Raw genomic sequence first — 15,735 nt, 5'->3', positions numbered from 1 at the left:
CTGGGGTCCGCCCTATTCGACATCGGCGACATCTACGAGCGAATCAAGTCTTTCAAGGCGAGAATAAACACGCTCGGCGTGAAGAAGCTTTACTTCGCGAAATTGGACGTCCAATCTGCCTTCGACACTATTCCTCAGGCCGCCATCGTCGGCTTGCTCGAGTCTATCCTGCAACAAACGCAGTACCGAGTCTCTACGTATGCTGAAGTTGGGCCCGACCGGGCAAGGCAGATTGCCGACCTGTCCAAAACGAAACCCACGAAGAAGTGGCCGTCTGTGGCGACGAGCGGTGGCGACGGCTCCACGCTCCTACAGTTGCTCGATGCGGGGCACGCTGCTACGAAGAGGAACACGGTGTTCGTCGACTGTTGGAAGAAGCATTACGAGACCAGCGAAGTGCTTCAGCTCGTGGCCTCGCACATCCAACAGAACCTCGTCAAGATCGGCAAGAAATTCTACAGGCAGAAGCAAGGCATCCCGCAGGGATCTGTGCTGTCCTCCACGCTTTGCAACTACTTCTATGCCGATCTCGAAGCGCGCGTCCTCTCGTTCCTCGACTCCGAGGATTGCCTGCTCTTGCGGCTGATCGACGACTTTCTCCTCATCTCCACGGACGAGCCCAAGGTCGCCCGCTTCGTGCAGACGATGCACCAAGGAGTGCCCGAGTACGGCGTAGCGGTGAGTCCTCGCAAAACTCTGGTCAACTTCGACCTCCGGGTCGGCGGGGAGCACATCGCTAGACTAGAGCCCGGCCAGGGCTTCCCTTACTGCGGGGCCTCTATCGACTGCGAGACGCTGGACATGTCTCGGAGCCAGGAGAAGAAGGCGGGGACCGGTAAGCCGTCATCAACCCCATCGTTTGCCTTCGGACCCCAGCAGCTAACGTCGCCCAGGTATATACGACTCGCTTACCGTCTCATTCTCCCGAACGCCGGGACAGCTGTTCCAGCGGAGGATTTTAAGTAAGGCAGACACGCTCCTCCTCCTCCTCCTCCTCCTCCAACCTTGGGGGCCGTGCCAATGTTCCCGACTAACACGCGTGGCGCGTACGCGTAGATGCTTTCCGGATCCAGAGCCAACTGATGTTCAGCGACTCGGAGCTCAACTCGGCCAAGACAACGCTGACGAACCTGTACCACGCGTTTTCCGGCACCGCGACCAAGATGTGGGCCTACGCCCGCTGCCTGCCGCCATCGAAGCAGCCGCCGGCCGCGCTAGCCATCCGTGAGTTTATGCTCTGCCAGGAACGGGGGAGACGCCCCTCGGCTACTTCGCGAGGGTGCGGCGCGGCTAACTCCTCGGCAGGGACGATCTCGGACCTGGTCGCCGTCGCCTACCAGATGCTCGTGTCCAAGACGCGCAAGGCGCGGCACCCGGGCTACGCTTGCGACATCAAGAGGCTCGAGATATGCTGGTGAGCTACGGACCCCCCCCCCCCCCCCCACCCCTCCTTTCCCTCGTCTAGTCTAAAAGCCGCGAGACGCGCCGCTCGCCCGGTCCGCCCGCGAGACTAACCTGGTCCGCGTAGGCTCGTGTACAACGCCTTCCACGCGGTGCTGGCGCGCAAGCAATCCAACTACGGCGAAACGCTCGCCTGGCTCGGCGTCCAGATCGGGAAGCTGAGACTTCGGAAGGACATCCGTCACGGGCGCGTGGTCCAGCTCGTTGCCGGAGGCTGTATATAGCATGGGAGGGAAGCAGGGTGTTAGCCGGCCATTTTCGTGTTATCCATTGTTGTACACTGTGTCTACCGTCCGATGCCGGCGGGATGTATGGCAAGGAATACCCATTGAAGAGAGATCAAAATACCTAATTATTAACCGTAACTACGTTTCGCCCCACCCGATCCTATCCTATTCTACCCTACTACCCTCTGCCGCGCCGCTCAGATCGCGATGCCGGTGTCCCACCAGTGCCCGCCGGCATGCCAGCGGGGGCGGAACCCGGCACCGTAGCGCCAGGCGCGGCGGTCGGCGCCGCGGGGCGCGAGGCCGAGGGCGCGGACGGCGGAGAGCGGGACGGGCTCGAAGAGCCAGAGGCCGCAGCGGCCGAAGTCGTCGGCGAGCGCCCAGCTCGTGAGCGCGAGCCAGCCGGCGGCGAACGCCAGGTTGCCCGCGCGCCGAGCCCACCGCGGCGCCGGCCCCCGGAGGAAGCGGCGGCGCGCGGCGGCGCGCGACAGCCGCGACTGGAGCACGGCGCCCGCGCCCGCGAGCAGGAAGAAGAGCGGCGGGTCCTGCCACCGCGTGTGCGCCGGCACGGTGCTGTGCGACGCCGCCGCGTGCAGGAAGCCGGACTGCAGGAACGCGGAGGCGGCGAGGAGGTAGGCGCGGGTCTGCGGGGCGTAGGGGGGGTTCGTGCCGCTCCCGTCCCTACCACCACCGCCGTTGCCGTTGCCGTCGCCGCCATCGTGGCCGTCCCGGCCCTCCCAGCGCCGCAGGAGCCAGCGGGCGGGGGCCTCGAAGGCGAAGCGGAAGGTCTGGTGCCACCAGGCGCCCCAGAAGCCGGCGAGGCCGCGGTCGAGAACCTGGGCGAAGGAGCCGTCGATGCTGGGGTAGTGCCAGGGGTCGGCGCGGAAACCTAGCGCCCAGCGCAGCGGCGGCACGACGGTGAGGGCAAGGGTGGCGATGCCGAGCGCGAGGTGCAGCGCCGCCAGGATGCCGACGAAGGAGAGCGCAATGCGCGACGCTCCGAGCGCCCACGGCGGCAGGGAGGCAAGGTGCGGCGGCAGGGGCACGTGTTGTCGGTGGTGGGCTGCCGCCCCAGGGGAGAGAGCGAAGGGGTGGCCGAGGTCGTGCTCGGGCCCGAGCACGAAGTACGGGTCCGCCGTCATGTAGACGGCGCAGAAGTCGACGGCGAGATAGCCGGGGAGGATCGCCCAGCAGAGCCGCTCGCTGAGCAGCCCGGCGCGCGTGAGCTGCCGCGTGAAGCCCTGGCGGCTGCGGTGCGGGCCAGCCGAGCTCAGAGGTAGCTGGTAGCCGCGGAGCTTGAGGGGCGGGGCGTAGGGCGGCAGGCAGGAGATCGCCCAGTTCCAGCCTAATACGTAGGTAAGCACACCGGGATTCTGACGGGGAAACTTTCGCTCCCAAGGAATATGAATGACCGCAAAGAGCGCGGGTTGAGCTCGTAGCAGACGAATCTCTTACCTGTCATCCGGAGGTTACCGACGAGATCGAAGGACCAGCCCAACCGCGTCCAGAAGGAGGCGTCGGCGGGGAATTCCTGCCAGTAGTACTCAAATTCCTGCTCAGCGGCAAGCTTGTCGAGGTAGGCCGCCGTTAAGACGCCGTTGTTTTGCAGTTTCAATGCCGATATCGCGTCTAAGACGGCTTTTCTAGGCTCCTCCGACATGGCGTCTAACTCTACGGGTAGTTCTACGTCGTCGTCGCTGCGGTCGTGTTCCTGTCTCGCTCTTAGGCCATGAGGTGGGTTATCATCGACAGTCGTATGGCCACTTAATTCTAGGCTAGACACTCGAGCAGAAATCAACTCCTTCCCTGGGCCATCTCCCGCCAGGCCTCGGCCTTGGCTCTGGCCGTCCTCCTTGCCGTACGCCTTCGCTTCCGTCTCAACCTTTCTCCTGATATTCACCCTCCTGGCGTCCCACTGGGGTCTCGTCCAGACCAGCAAGGTGAAATTCCAGATGATGCCCCAGGCGCCGAGCAGACCGGCGCCATAGGCGGTGGCAAAGTTATCGCTAGAAACGTTGAAGATGGTATCGCAGTTCAGAAGCACGGCGAGGGCGAGAACGAGCCACCTGGCTCGGTACACCCACGGGCGATTCCTGTGCGGTACGGCCAGATACAGCGTCGGCAGGATCCAGACGCCGAGGAAGCTCCAGGGGATCAGGAATGGCCTCTTGGCACCGGTCGAGACCTGGTTCCAAAACTTTGCTCGGTAGATGTGCCGGTATGCCTCCGCTATATCTAGCGGATGGGCCATTATCTTCTTTGCGGGGACTGTGTGGCAAACACGGATCCCTCCCCAGTCGATATACGACGTAGCAAGATATGCCTACCTAGTTTTTGCCTTGCCGCGCCCGAGCCTGATACTCTTAGCTAGGCAAAGGCTGCAATTGGGCCGGATTTGGGGAGGAGGGGAAGGTAGGAGACGTGAAGAAATGAAATAGAACCCAGAAGGGAGTGATCAATGGTGAGTAGGCGGTTCTCGTGATCGGTGACTGTTATTTGTAACGCGGCTAACACTCCGGGATACCTGGGGGCGGGATGGAAGTCGACGACAGGCCGAGAGAAGGAATGGGAAACCCCCTGGGTATCTATTCAGGTACTGGTTAACGAAGGGAAAACATTTACGGCCCCGACCTCAGCTATATACATAGCCGGTAGATAGGCAGGGCCGCTGGGATGTTGACCGAGCTGAGACCACGGCATCATAGTCTCGAAGTGACGGTGTAGGAGGAATTCTGAACATACAAACGGGAGTGATTTGTGTAGACGAATTGAAGCTAGGAGGTACTGAGGTACCTACCCGGGTGCAGGTGGTCAAGGACCTCAGGTAAATGCATAAATACCTAAGTAGAGGTACCTATAAGTAGGCTACCTGGGTGCTAATCGTAGGTTACCTCCTCTAAAGGTATGCGTAACTCGAGGTCGGTGGTAATTAAGAGGGTTAACTGGCGTCAGTAGTTGTGGAAAACAGGGAAAGCTGTTTTTTGGGATCTCCACGGCAAATGCCGTTAAAGGATATATGCTCTATGCAGATAGGGGGGGGGGGGGGGGGTGCTCGGTGCTGCTATAGCCCCATAATAGCTCTTTGTGTCATTCCTGGGCATTTTTAAGCTCCCGGCCGCCATGACGTCAGGCCCATCGCCCCGGGTCTGATGGCACTCTCTCGTCTATCCCCGTATCTTGTTCGCCAGGTTGCAGTGGCGGAGGAAGTTGGCTCTTGGGAGATCTGTGTCCCGGATCATCGCAAGGTCAGGCATCCGTCATCCATGGCGGCCAGCCTGTTCAAACCGCTTATCTGGAAGGCTATGCACTGCATGTCCCATATGTCTACTCGGGAGACCCCTGTGTCCAGATGCAATGGAACCCTGGAGAGGGCTGAGATATGACGATCGCGGGAGCAGCGTTGTATAAACGCCTGTGTAGCCCACATGTTAATCATTGCTAGCCATGACGTAGGCGAGCAGACATCCGCTATAAGATCTAGATCCGTATCACAGTATCTCTCCGTTGCTTGCTTTATATGCCCATACCAAGGCCGCCTAGATGCCCGTAACGAATCGTGGGTATTTTTTCATTGTACTCCATCGCCTCATTAAAAGAGCGAATCTCAGGACCGTATTATGTACGTACCTACATAGTAGAGTATTAATTCCACCAACCGCTTTCCTTTCAGTATGCACTCAAAAGACGAACTAGCCCACTGATGCTGTGGTACGTAGAAAGGAGCCCATCCTTAACTCCCCCCTCCCCCCCTTCTCCTCACCTGCCCGTTCCCGACATAAAACATCACAATGCCGCCTACGTGCCCTGACCGGGCGTGTCTGCCAAATTTCGCAACAAGGCCCATTAACCATTCCCCCCTCCTGCCACTCTACGGTTAGTAGCATGCGTTCACCTCGCCCCTCGCCCGGCTCCTCTCGAACGGCGACGACCGCACGTCGCTTCTCGAGCCGAGGACCAGGCGCCACACCCCCCACGCGGCGCACAGCAGGAGCCCGCACAGCGCGAGCAGCACGGCGCGGCGGAGCTCGAACGCGTCCGCGGCCTCCATGCGCATGAGCTCGCGCTGCTTCGTGTGGTAGAACCAGCGCTCGGCGTCGGGGTCCCCGGTCGGCGCCCCCGCTCCCCCGGCGCCTCTGCTACCAGTATTGCCGCTGCCGCTGCCGCTCCGCGGCGAGACGGGGCGGTCGCGGTCGACCCAGCGGTACGGGTTCGGGGCCGGCCGGAAGAGCAGCCGGCGCAGCCACGCCGGCAGGAGCCACGCCGGCAGCACCCCCCGAGGCCGCTCGGCGTGCTCGCGCACCCGCCGCTCGTGGTACTGGATGTCGACGAGGTACAGCGACAGCAGGAACGTGACGAAGTTGATCGGCGTCATGATGGCCTGGGGAGAGAGAGCCTTGGTGAGCGGGAGAGGGAAGCGGGAGAGTTAGTGCGCCGGGGAGGGGGCGTGTGAAGGGGACGGGAGGGTAAAGGTGGACGCGCGTCCTCGCCATCGGGATGCGCCGAGGTAGGCCGGAGGAGACAGGGCAGGCGAGCCGGGAGCAATATTCGACTGACCTGGTATATTCGTGACTGTTTCTCCCCACCCGCTGCGGCGGGCCGTGAAGGCGTCTTGGTTGCCGCGTTGGGTTCCATCCGCCCTCTTCTGCCGCCCGGAGGTTTAGGTTCACGAAGGGCGTGGGTAGGGGTTTCTGAGCAAACGTGTTCGGGAGTGGGGTGGGGGACGGGGGGTTTTGCCTGAAAGGTGTACACAAGGTCCCTCTCGGTACAAGGGCAACATGTACGGATAATGAGGCCTATGATATTATCGGAGCGGAGTAGATTATATCGCGTAGCTTCTGAAGAGGAAAGAGACAAAGGAAGCGCAATGTTAGGTAGTGCTGGTACGGAGGTAGGCAGGTAACTACCTAAGGTAGGTGTCCCCTATCAGGCACAATGCCGCTACTTTAGGTATCAAACGGCGAGGATTAAAATGCAGGTATTAATAGGTATTTTTGGAAGTAAATAAATAAAGGAACCTGATAGGACTCAGATTTCTCGAGTCGAATTCCCCGGCTAAACGGATACGGCTGGATTACGAACACCTATCATGTCCGGGTGGTGGGCGATGTTGAAAGCATCGTCTTCGATTGGGTACCGTTGTCGACCCCCGTCATGGTCCCCCAGTACCCCAACTATCCGCGCCGTTTCCGCGTGCGGCGCAACGCTCACAGGACATAGATCAACCTCGAGTAAGGTCTCTCGACATCAATAATCCCAGGCGAAGTAATCGGAAGCCTCACTTTAGAATAGCACGCATTCGAGACACCACCGCCATAATGTAGCTTCGCCTGTTTTGCGGGGTTTTCTCTTACCACAGAAGTCCGTACTCAAAGGGGAGGCAGGTAATTGACACTTGCTCAAGCGAGACTTGCTAGCATCGAGGTTGAGAGATGTCGAGGGCTCGGTAATAGGCCCCCATGTCCCTTTTGACCAACCCCTTTCTACTCTCAAATAGCCACCTCCCTGCAACCTTCCCCCCAAGCTTCCCTCTCCTAAATGCTTCGATCAACATCGAGTATTCACGATGTCCAGCACCAAGATGTCTGTCGCGCCAACGAGAGACAGTTCGTCCATTATCGGCGCGAGCTTCTTCTTCTCCACCATAACGCTAACGGCGACCCAACCGTCTTCCTCCAGAGACGTCACCGATGGGGCTCGTCTCCCCGGCGCAATCTTCGTCGTCGCGGCGAGCTTGGCTCTCTCGACGTTGTATTGGCAGATGACGTACCGCTGGGCTGTGATGACACCGCGGATCCGGGCAGCGATGAGATCGACAAGGCCGGGGTTAGACGGTCTCCGCGATTTTATCAACCTCGCCGTCGTGTCAACAACGGTATCGATCGGTTTCAGTCCCGCGGCTTTCATCGTCTCGCCAGATTCTGCGAGGGTCAGCGCCTAATTATAATACCGTCTCCTGTTCCCATTTTGAATCCTTATGACTCACCAACAAGATCGATAATTCCGTCGGCCACGCCGAGGGCGCAGGCAGCTTCAACGCTGCCACTCAACTCGATAATCTTGGTCCGCAGCTTGCTGGTAAACTTAGCCGGGGAGCCATTCGGCTTCTCGCTGGCCGCGTCCACTTCCAGTTCTAGGTCGGCGAAGTACTTCTCTGCCAAGTGGACGAAGCTGGTCCCAATGTTCTTCCCGATCAGGTCCTTGGGCGAATCAAAGGCGCCCTTCTCTGGAACCTGAACCTGCAGCCTGCAACTGCCGAATTCAAGGTCCATGACGCTTTCACATCCCGAACCTTGGGAGTTCCGCTCGCTCTCTTCTTCCGGAGTGATCTCGCCCGAGAAGCGCCGAGCGCGGTGGAGAGCTCGGACACCTGCATCGTGCTCTAGTACCTGATCCCACCCGGTGATGCCCAGGTCGACCCGGCCCTCTCCTACGAAAGTGGGTATGTCGGCGGCCGGGAGAAAGACGAGAGCGATGGGGAGGTTTTTGACCAATGCTATGTCCAGGCGATTCTCCCGTTTGAATTGTATGTCCGCGCCCTCCAAGAGGTTGAGCGTGGCTTGGTTCAAACGGCCCTCTACCGGGTGCGTCAGTCTCATAGGCGAACCCGGCGGGTGGAAAGCGTGGGACGGCAACACAACCTACTCTTGGGGACAGCGAACAACAGCCGGCCTTCTAAGCTGTTGTCGAGGGGCGCGGAGTTAGTCATGGCGAATCATGACGGGAGGAGAGAGAGAGAGAGAGAGAGGGAGAGAACGAAACAACAAGAAACAGCTGGAGGGGACAAACTGGTTAACTAGATCCATGGCCGGGCCCGCGCGGGAGGTAGGCAGACGGAAAGAGGAAAAGGGGGGCGGGAGAGACGAGGGAGAGATATGCAAATATGCGGTGGAGATGTAGACGGCCGCAGAAGCCTTCTGGTTACAGCAGCATAGATCGGCCAATGGAATAGGACTACGTCGGACTTCTAGATGGCGTCAATCGTCTCCTTGCAGCCGCGGTGTCCCACCAGCAAAGAAACTCACATGTTGGCGTGCGTGTGTACCTGTGTATGGCGTGCAAATAAATGGTGAGGTGGTATGCTTTCGCAAGAGCCTGTTCTCTTAATTCCACGCTGGCCTTCGGGGGGCCATACTCGTGGAGGGGGGTTATTTTGTAGATATATTTTTTATTTGCAGCTCCAGAATGATGACGGGTAGGTGTATTTTCAAATTTGTTGAAATGCTTGCTCAAACCCCACGTTCCTGAATCGGAGGTGGGTGGGAAGAGATACGCGGATATGCACATACCTAGATGTGATGGATGGCGGGGCATACATATGCAGTTATGGCGTATGTGATGTGGCTTATGCACGTAGGTACCTCCTGAGGTCCATAGTAGTGAGCAGTACATACTGTGCTGGTTCAACTTCCTCCACCAAGTCACAGTCTCAGATCTACCAACGTGGCTTCTGTCTCGGAGAGCGCGGTAGATACCCTGATTCCACACGAAGGGACCAATGAGATGTGCTATACCGGGCACCGGCGAAAGGAAACGAAGGAACACCTACTACCTAAGGTACCTAGGCAACTTGCCTGGAGGCACCCACCTAATGGTATTACCTAAGGCTACCTAGAGATACCTTGAAGGCAGAGGTTACGTTAGGAGGTGTCTAACCCCTGGAATGATGCCCTACTCGACCCACGCGGGCGCTTTGCCTAAGGCACTGACCTAACGGGTAACTGTCCCTTAGTACTGCCTGTACTGGAGCCACTAGGTGGCCCCCTTGACCTCAGTATAGGCCCGCAAGCGGTATCTGAGGCAGCGTAGCTTTAAATGGGTTACGAGGTTAGGTACCTCCTAAGGTACAGGTAGGTACCTACGTGTACGTACGGGCGGGTACTTGGTACCTTGGGTACGTTAACCGACCCCATTGAGCTGCTGCCTCACAGGCCCCTAAGGACGGACGACGGGCAACCAAGGATTTCCGGACCGATAATAAGTCTTCGTGAGTGTGAAGCTCCGTGACGAGTGTTCCAGCTGCCAATCCCTTGGGTTCGTATATATGAACACCCAAGTGTCCGCTGTTTCGTCCGTCCCGAAGGTACCTTTAGTAACCTTGGAAAGGAGACATCTGGATGGGAGCTCTCAGCTTCACCTCGCTAGAGGTTGCTTGTTTCTAAATATACCATCTGCGATATACCTCTCACATCCAGTACACTTAAGTACCTCTGGTACCTCGTAGTGCCTATCGTAATCGAGATGGGCCAGCTTTGGATAACATAAGACACGTACAGGTCTATAGTATGATAGGCTACGTCCGGCACCACCGCAGCCCGCCCAGGCCTCAGCATTGCATTATTGTCCCCTAACAGTACGCATACTAGGAGAAGGAGAGAGAAAAGGAGATTGGTGTCCTGTCGGTGAGGCCACAGGTCGACTTCCGCTGGCTCCTTTTCTCCCAGCAATCTCCTTTTATGTAACGCCAACTTACGTATGAGTACAGCACAAAGGGCAAGACTCGGCCACCTAACATAGGTATGTAGCACCAGAAGGGCTCCTTATGCTGCCAAGCCACAGTGGGGTCGGTCTTGGTGGCCCGTAGAATCCCTGTCTACCTAACATACCCCTAGCCATATTAAGCGTTGCCAATAATTATGGCTGCGTATTACTTCGTACTCATACACTCCTCGCTCCTATTAAATTGAGCCTACTTCGTGTGCCTTTCGTGAAGCTCACGACAACCCGAGAAGCCCGTCCTCTTCCGCTTCATAATGGTTGCTGCGCCGCCAGGGTAGCAATTAAAAAAAAAAGCAGCGTCAATTCCTCCTCGTCTCACCTCCAGGGATACATGCCTCTGTCCGAACGACGCATCGACGACGCCCTGCCGTTCGCCAACCGCGCCCGGATGCTTATTTCGATCCCGTCGTTGCGCACGGCTGGCTCCTAGCCCGACAAACTGGACGACATGGCGAGATGGTCGGGTCAGCCCTCTATCAAGGGGAGCTCAGAGGCGGTGCGGATGGCCTTGCTGACCCTTAACACCGTCGGCATCACGTACGTTGGCACCCTCCATCGGCGGCCGGGGTAGGCATAGGCGAGCGCTTGCTAACGGGGCCGGGATCGCATGCAGATTCGTCTGGGGCGTAGAGCAGACTTGTGAGTGTTACGATTCCCCCCACCTCAAAGTCGACGACTGACGCCAGTGGCTGCATCCAGACTGCACCCCCTACCTCCTCTCCCTCGGCCTGACGAAGAGTAAAACCTCGTTGGTATGGATCGCCGGCCCGCTCTCGGGGCTCATCGTGCAACCGATCGTGGGCGCTCTCGCGGACGAATCGACGTCGAAATGGGGGCGACGGCGACCCTTTATCATCGTCGGCTCCATACTGTCGGCTCTGTGCCTCCTCGTGCTGGGATTTACTAAGGAAATCGTGGACTTCTTCGTCCCTGACAGCGAGGCCGCGCCGACTCTCACCGTCGCCGCTGCCGTGTTGTCCATCTACGCCGTCGACTTCGCTATCAATGCTGGTAGGTAGCAAGCACCGGCTACGATTCGATCCGCTGCAAGCCGTATTTTTACTGACTGCGCTGCTAGTCATGTCCGCGGCGAGGAGTCTGGTTGTCGACACCCTGCCGATCGAAAAGCAACAAAGGGGGTCAGCCTGGGGTATGGGTCACCTTTCCGCCGGTGTTGTTGTCGTCCGCTAATACGATGGATAGGTAGCCGGATGTCGGCCATCGGCCACGGTATCGCCTATGCGACTGGAGCCATCGACTTGCCTTCGCTCCTGGGCACGTCCCTGGGCGACACTCAGTTCAAGCAGCTGACCGTCATTGCCGCGATCGGCCTCGTACTTACCTGCGGCGTTACGGCCTGGGCGGTGACGGAAAGGGTCCTAATCGCCACGAGACACGATCCTCGCAAGGACGATGGGGGCTTCAAGGTCATTGGCCAGATCTGGTCGACTATTGTCAACCTGCCGCCACGCATACGGGCAATCTGCATGGCCCAATTCTGGGCGTGGATCGGGTGGTTCCCCTTTCTCTTTTACAGCACTACGTGGATAGGCGAGACTTACTTCCGCTATGATACCCCAAGTGAGGCGAAGGACTCGGGGGACGCTTTAGGAGAAATTGGCAGGGTCGGGAGCGAGGCGTTCCTCATCTATTCCATCATTACCTTCTTCGGCTCGTGGATTCTACCCATGGTCATTAGATCTCCTGACGATGAGAGCTACACGCAGCGACCTCCGCAGAGTCTTCGGGGCGTCCTGGAGAAGTTTAATAAATATAAGCCAGACCTTCTGACTGCATGGATGTGCGCCCACGCAACCTTCGCAGGCGCGATGATCTTCGCGCCTTTCGCCAGGAGCTTTAGATTTGCGACTGTACTGGTTTGCCTCTGCGGCTTGTGAGTCTTCTCCGTATCCGTTGCGAGATACGCGTTGAATCTAACGAGTCTCCTAGGCCTTGGAACATAGCGTCGTGGGCACCGTCCGCCTTTCTCGGCGTCGAGGTCAACAGGCTGAGCGGGGCAACGGGATCTGTCGCCTCCCACCGTCGCTCATCGCACGACTCGAACGCGGAACTCGAAGAGATGCACGAAATATCCAGTCCTACCTCCCTTCTAGACCCCGGTAGTCCCCATGCCGCTTCGAAGTCGAGCACGACAGGTCAGCTTTCCGGCGTCTACTTCGGGATCCTGAACATCTACACGACCATCCCGCAATTTATCGGCACCATAATCAGCACTGTCGTCTTCAGCATACTTGAGCCGGGAAAAAGCCCAGAACTGGCGCACGGCGCACAGCCGGAAGAGCAACACGGTACGGACGGTCCGAATGCGATTGCCGTATGCTTGTTCGTGGGAGCCTGCAGTGCCGTAGTGGCCGTATTTGCGACTAGGAAGCTCAGATACCTCTAAGTCTCCCTGTATCAACATTTTCAAGCATCATCACGTAACGTTACGGCATTGTCACCGAAGCACCAAGAAAAAGGAAGAGGGGGGAGGGGGGTTGGCGTGGATATTTTGAAGAGGTAGAGGAAACTTATAATGATCGCGTGGGATTACGTTCTGAAAGACTAAGTAGACGGCGGCGGCGGCGGCGTTTAGGGGGATATGGTGTCAAGGAACAGGTCGGCCAAGCATAGAATGGATTGATTTTCGGGTCGTGTTGATTGCTTCGTATCTTCTATGGCCGTTCCTATCTATAAAAACGCCCCCCGAGTGAGAGAGGACGAAAGATGCGTATCTACTCATAATAATTAGGAGTATGCAACCCGGTATCCTACCTATATACGTAGGTATTAGGTAAGTGCATAGCTCCAAGTACCTATGGTACTTACCCCATAGGAAAAGCACGTATGCATGTAAGTAAAATTGTGCAGCAACTGGCTTTAGGTACGGTCCCACTAGATTTTTGCTCGCCCACCTCTTAGATGTTAGGTGGGTAGCTGCAATTTATACTACGAAAATCCCAGATATCCAACTCGCGACCTCCGACGGGCTTTCCATCTCGACCTCCACAGACTGCTTCTAGTTCCTCTGCTATCTTGGGCGAGGAAATTTGCGGTCATCATGGTTCGTCCCTACAGTTCCTACCACCCAATGCCGTGCTCACCTCTACATTAGGCCCCGGTGGCTCCCTCCAAGCGACGGTCGCTCCGCGCAAAGCTCACCGCCCGGTCGAATTCGGAGCCATACGCGCCACGCAAGGCGCCGCGTCCTGGCGCCGCCGAGACAAGCGACTCGTTCATAAATTCGAAGCGGGACAAGCGGCTCATCAAGCACTCGGCCTTCATATCGCGCATCGAGAAGGCGCATAGCAGGGCGCCGAAGCGGCGGCGGCCCGGCAAGAAGCTCGTGGCCAACCTCGACTCGCTCGCCGAGGCGCTGCCGGACCTGCTGGCCGACGGCGAGACCGAGGAGGGCCTGCGGCAGCTCCGCGAGGGCAAGATCCGGCACAAGAGCCTCCGGTCCCGGAGAGGCGCGCTCAAGAGGAAGGAGAGGATCGTCAAGGGCGAGGTCGAGAGGTTCGGCGTCAGCCTCGCGAGGCTCAGCGCCGTCGCCTCTCAGGGTGCGAAAGCTGGGAAGAGCGGCCCGGGAGAGGAGGGCGAGGCACCGACATCGGCGGCAGAATCGGCTCCGGCCTCGACGGCAAACCGGTGGGCAGCGCTGAGAGGCTTCATCTCGGCGACTATGGAACAGAACCCCGCTTTCGTTGCGAAATAGAGTCGCAAGCACAGCAAAGAGCAGAAAGGAGCCATAAACGCAAGCAAGTCCTGGGTCGTCGAAAGAACTAGAGGAATCTAGGTTAGGATAAGGTAAGACCCGTACCCTTACACGTATCGCCTCCTGCCCATACCATATTTTAACACTCCACAGACGTACCTCCACAGCGATGCCTTAAGCCGCGCGCTCTAGGTTAACAAGACTAGATCCGCGGCACGGTCGGAGTAGGGGCTCTGTGGTTTGGGGTTATGTATCTTGGCCGACCTTAATGGTCTCTCCTGGTTGACGTGGCACGACACGATTCCTTCCTGCAATGGCCGCAGGCAGCGGGACTACTTCTGTAGAGCAATCCCATGTCTCACATATAGACGGTTTGTCTCTGTGGCCGAGAAGTTAAGGGGATGCCTGTGGTTGCGGCCCATTTCTAGGGGACCTGGAACACGTCGACCCTCCCTTTACGGGATGCAAGGCGGGAGGGAAGAGTAAGTCTACAGCTGTCCTTACTCGGGCATCTTACAGGTACCTACCGAGGTAGATATCTAGCAAAAATGAGTATTCAGGTACACAATGGCCCAGAGTCACTACAGTGCTGTCCGAAAGCGATATAATGGAGGACGAAGGGGTCGAATTGTGCTCGCGCACCTAAGGTCGTAACATGGAGAGGCCATGGAAGGGCCATAAGAAACAGGCCGGCGGTCTCGTATCCCTGCCCCGCACCAACGCCATCCGCCCTCGACGCCGGCTACGCCACACACGGACTACCTACGTAGACAACCAGAGTCTCAGAGGGCATTCGAAAAATACCCATGTGAGAAAAAGGTTTGGGGATTGGCCAGGGAAAGAGGCGCGCTCATCTGCAATCTCTTTTCGGTAATCTTCCCAATGTCCGCAGGGAGGGGAACACTATTTGATGCCAAGCTTGGATGCCGAACGCTTGATTTGTGGGGGGTGATGTTGTGTTACTATCGGTACTTGTGTACCCCAGAGAGTTAGGTTTTTGTGTAATATATATAGGCATATAAGGAACCGAGCCTCTGCTTATGTGCCCGTAGGTCTGAGATGACGCATTACTGTCCGGAGAGAGCCTACCGTTATACTCGTATTGAGCTGATCGGGGGCGCCTTCGGGTTCTTCTGAGACGAGAAATCGAGGTGTTAGATGTGTGGGAGAGGTAGCGCCATTGACACGTGTAGACCGGCCCACCAACCTACCCTTCTATTGTCTCTTGACAGGTATCGCCCTGGGTACCTACCTAACCACAATGGCGTCTGTCCATTCAGCAAGGTTAGGTACCGAGGTACCCAATGGAGCAAAGCCGAGGTTCCCCAGCGCCTCTGTTTTACTCATATGTGCTGCGGTGTACCGAGAAAAACAGTGCGTAGGAGGCAAAGAGGCAGAGATATACATGGTGGATCAAGTCCCTGGACATGGCTGATGAAATGTGACGTATTGCATGGGTGTTATCTGTCGGGGGCGCATGCCTGCGACGTTTACAAGCTTCGAGTAGGCCTTGGGGTTACTTGATGCCGATGGTCTGCCGGCCGCAGAGGGTGGCAATGGGACTTTGGTGTTGCTGCTGCTGCTGGCACTCAGCCTCCACGATTCGTCATCTTGCATGGACAGCCTCATCTCCTGGTTCTGAAGGGGAGTAAGGGGGGGGGGGGTTACCTACCTATGTAGGGCGGCCTCCACAGAAGATACGTGCAATTACAGGAGCACCACTCGCTGTCACGGAAGGGGACCGGACAGGGCTGGCTGGCACCCGACCTCTGGCCCTTGCCACGTAAGTACATGTGAGGCGTCGGTGTTGGTGTCTGGCGTGTGTGTGTGTGTGTG

At 57.8% G+C, this 15,735-nt stretch overlaps 6 protein-coding genes across 6 annotated transcripts; 3 read left to right on the top strand and 3 right to left on the bottom strand.

Annotated features, from left to right (window-relative positions):
* Positions 1–834: 834 nt before the first annotated feature.
* On the top strand, positions 835–1,776 carry GGS23DRAFT_278280 (uncharacterized protein). The gene is made up of 3 exons (XM_051512517.1): positions 835–1,224; positions 1,306–1,414; positions 1,529–1,776. The coding sequence occupies exons 1-3, from the start codon at positions 1,083–1,085 to the stop codon at positions 1,683–1,685; spliced, it is 408 nt and encodes a 135-aa protein (XP_051375294.1). The 5' UTR covers positions 835–1,082; the 3' UTR covers positions 1,686–1,776.
* Positions 1,777–4,204, bottom strand: GGS23DRAFT_615123 (uncharacterized protein). The gene is made up of 2 exons (XM_051520700.1): positions 3,144–4,204; positions 1,777–3,033 (listed from the first exon to the last, which is right to left on the bottom strand). Exons 1-2 carry the CDS (start codon positions 3,937–3,939, stop codon positions 1,886–1,888), a joined length of 1,944 nt encoding a protein of 647 aa, XP_051375293.1. The 5' UTR covers positions 3,940–4,204; the 3' UTR covers positions 1,777–1,885.
* Positions 4,205–5,123: 919 nt separating this feature from the next.
* On the bottom strand, positions 5,124–6,264 carry GGS23DRAFT_551187 (uncharacterized protein). The gene is made up of 2 exons (XM_051515331.1): positions 5,405–6,264; positions 5,124–5,307 (listed from the first exon to the last, which is right to left on the bottom strand). Exon 1 carries the CDS (start codon positions 6,058–6,060, stop codon positions 5,563–5,565), a length of 498 nt encoding a protein of 165 aa, XP_051375292.1. The 5' UTR covers positions 6,061–6,264; the 3' UTR covers positions 5,124–5,307; positions 5,405–5,562.
* Positions 6,265–7,232: 968 nt separating this feature from the next.
* Positions 7,233–8,491, bottom strand: GGS23DRAFT_602884 (ATP phosphoribosyltransferase; the record flags this gene model as incomplete). Its single annotated transcript, XM_051519390.1, has 4 exons — positions 7,233–7,606; positions 7,672–8,262; positions 8,331–8,365; positions 8,475–8,491. The coding sequence occupies 4 exons, from the start codon at positions 8,489–8,491 to the stop codon at positions 7,233–7,235; spliced, it is 1,017 nt and encodes a 338-aa protein (XP_051375291.1).
* Positions 8,492–10,349: 1,858 nt separating this feature from the next.
* On the top strand, positions 10,350–13,075 carry GGS23DRAFT_551175 (MFS general substrate transporter). Its single transcript, XM_051515330.1, has 6 exons — positions 10,350–10,721; positions 10,798–10,823; positions 10,884–11,195; positions 11,263–11,334; positions 11,388–12,078; positions 12,135–13,075. Exons 1-6 carry the CDS (start codon positions 10,633–10,635, stop codon positions 12,589–12,591), a joined length of 1,647 nt encoding a protein of 548 aa, XP_051375290.1. The 5' UTR covers positions 10,350–10,632; the 3' UTR covers positions 12,592–13,075.
* On the top strand, positions 13,047–14,471 carry GGS23DRAFT_277922 (ribosome biogenesis protein SLX9-domain-containing protein). The gene is made up of 3 exons (XM_051512515.1): positions 13,047–13,248; positions 13,300–13,991; positions 14,053–14,471. The coding sequence occupies exons 1-2, from the start codon at positions 13,246–13,248 to the stop codon at positions 13,897–13,899; spliced, it is 603 nt and encodes a 200-aa protein (XP_051375289.1). The 5' UTR covers positions 13,047–13,245; the 3' UTR covers positions 13,900–13,991; positions 14,053–14,471.
* The last annotated feature ends 1,264 nt before the right edge of the window (positions 14,472–15,735 follow it).

Source organism: Durotheca rogersii (assembly GCF_024521655.1).
Source record: "Durotheca rogersii strain YMJ 92031201 chromosome Unknown GGS23scaffold_3, whole genome shotgun sequence".
Lineage (NCBI taxonomy): Eukaryota > Fungi > Ascomycota > Sordariomycetes > Xylariales > Xylariaceae > Durotheca > Durotheca rogersii.
Note: the sequence above shows the minus strand (reverse complement) of the source record. Positions and strands in the feature narration are given on the sequence as shown.

What these genes read in the sequence shown, in the direction of transcription:
- GGS23DRAFT_278280 (XM_051512517.1), top strand. Translation starts at nt 1,083, where the DNA reads ATGTTCAGCGACTCGGAGCTCAACTCGGCCAAGACAACGCTGACGAAC. An exon ending in GCCGGCCGCGCTAGCCATCC is followed by an intron (nt 1,225 to 1,305) that starts GTGAGTTTATGC and finishes ACTCCTCGGCAG; the next exon opens with GGACGATCTCGGACCTGGTC. An exon ending in AAGAGGCTCGAGATATGCTG is followed by an intron (nt 1,415 to 1,528) that starts GTGAGCTACGGA and finishes TGGTCCGCGTAG; the next exon opens with GCTCGTGTACAACGCCTTCC.
- GGS23DRAFT_615123 (XM_051520700.1), bottom strand. Translation starts at nt 3,939, where the DNA reads ATGGCCCATCCGCTAGATATAGCGGAGGCATACCGGCACATCTACCGA. An exon ending in CGGTAACCTCCGGATGACAG is followed by an intron (nt 3,034 to 3,143) that starts GTAAGAGATTCG and finishes CCTACGTATTAG; the next exon opens with GCTGGAACTGGGCGATCTCC.
- GGS23DRAFT_551187 (XM_051515331.1), bottom strand. Translation starts at nt 6,060, where the DNA reads ATGACGCCGATCAACTTCGTCACGTTCCTGCTGTCGCTGTACCTCGTC.
- GGS23DRAFT_551175 (XM_051515330.1), top strand. Translation starts at nt 10,633, where the DNA reads ATGGCGAGATGGTCGGGTCAGCCCTCTATCAAGGGGAGCTCAGAGGCG. An exon ending in CTGGGGCGTAGAGCAGACTT is followed by an intron (nt 10,824 to 10,883) that starts GTGAGTGTTACG and finishes GGCTGCATCCAG; the next exon opens with ACTGCACCCCCTACCTCCTC. An exon ending in CGACTTCGCTATCAATGCTG is followed by an intron (nt 11,196 to 11,262) that starts GTAGGTAGCAAG and finishes CTGCGCTGCTAG; the next exon opens with TCATGTCCGCGGCGAGGAGT.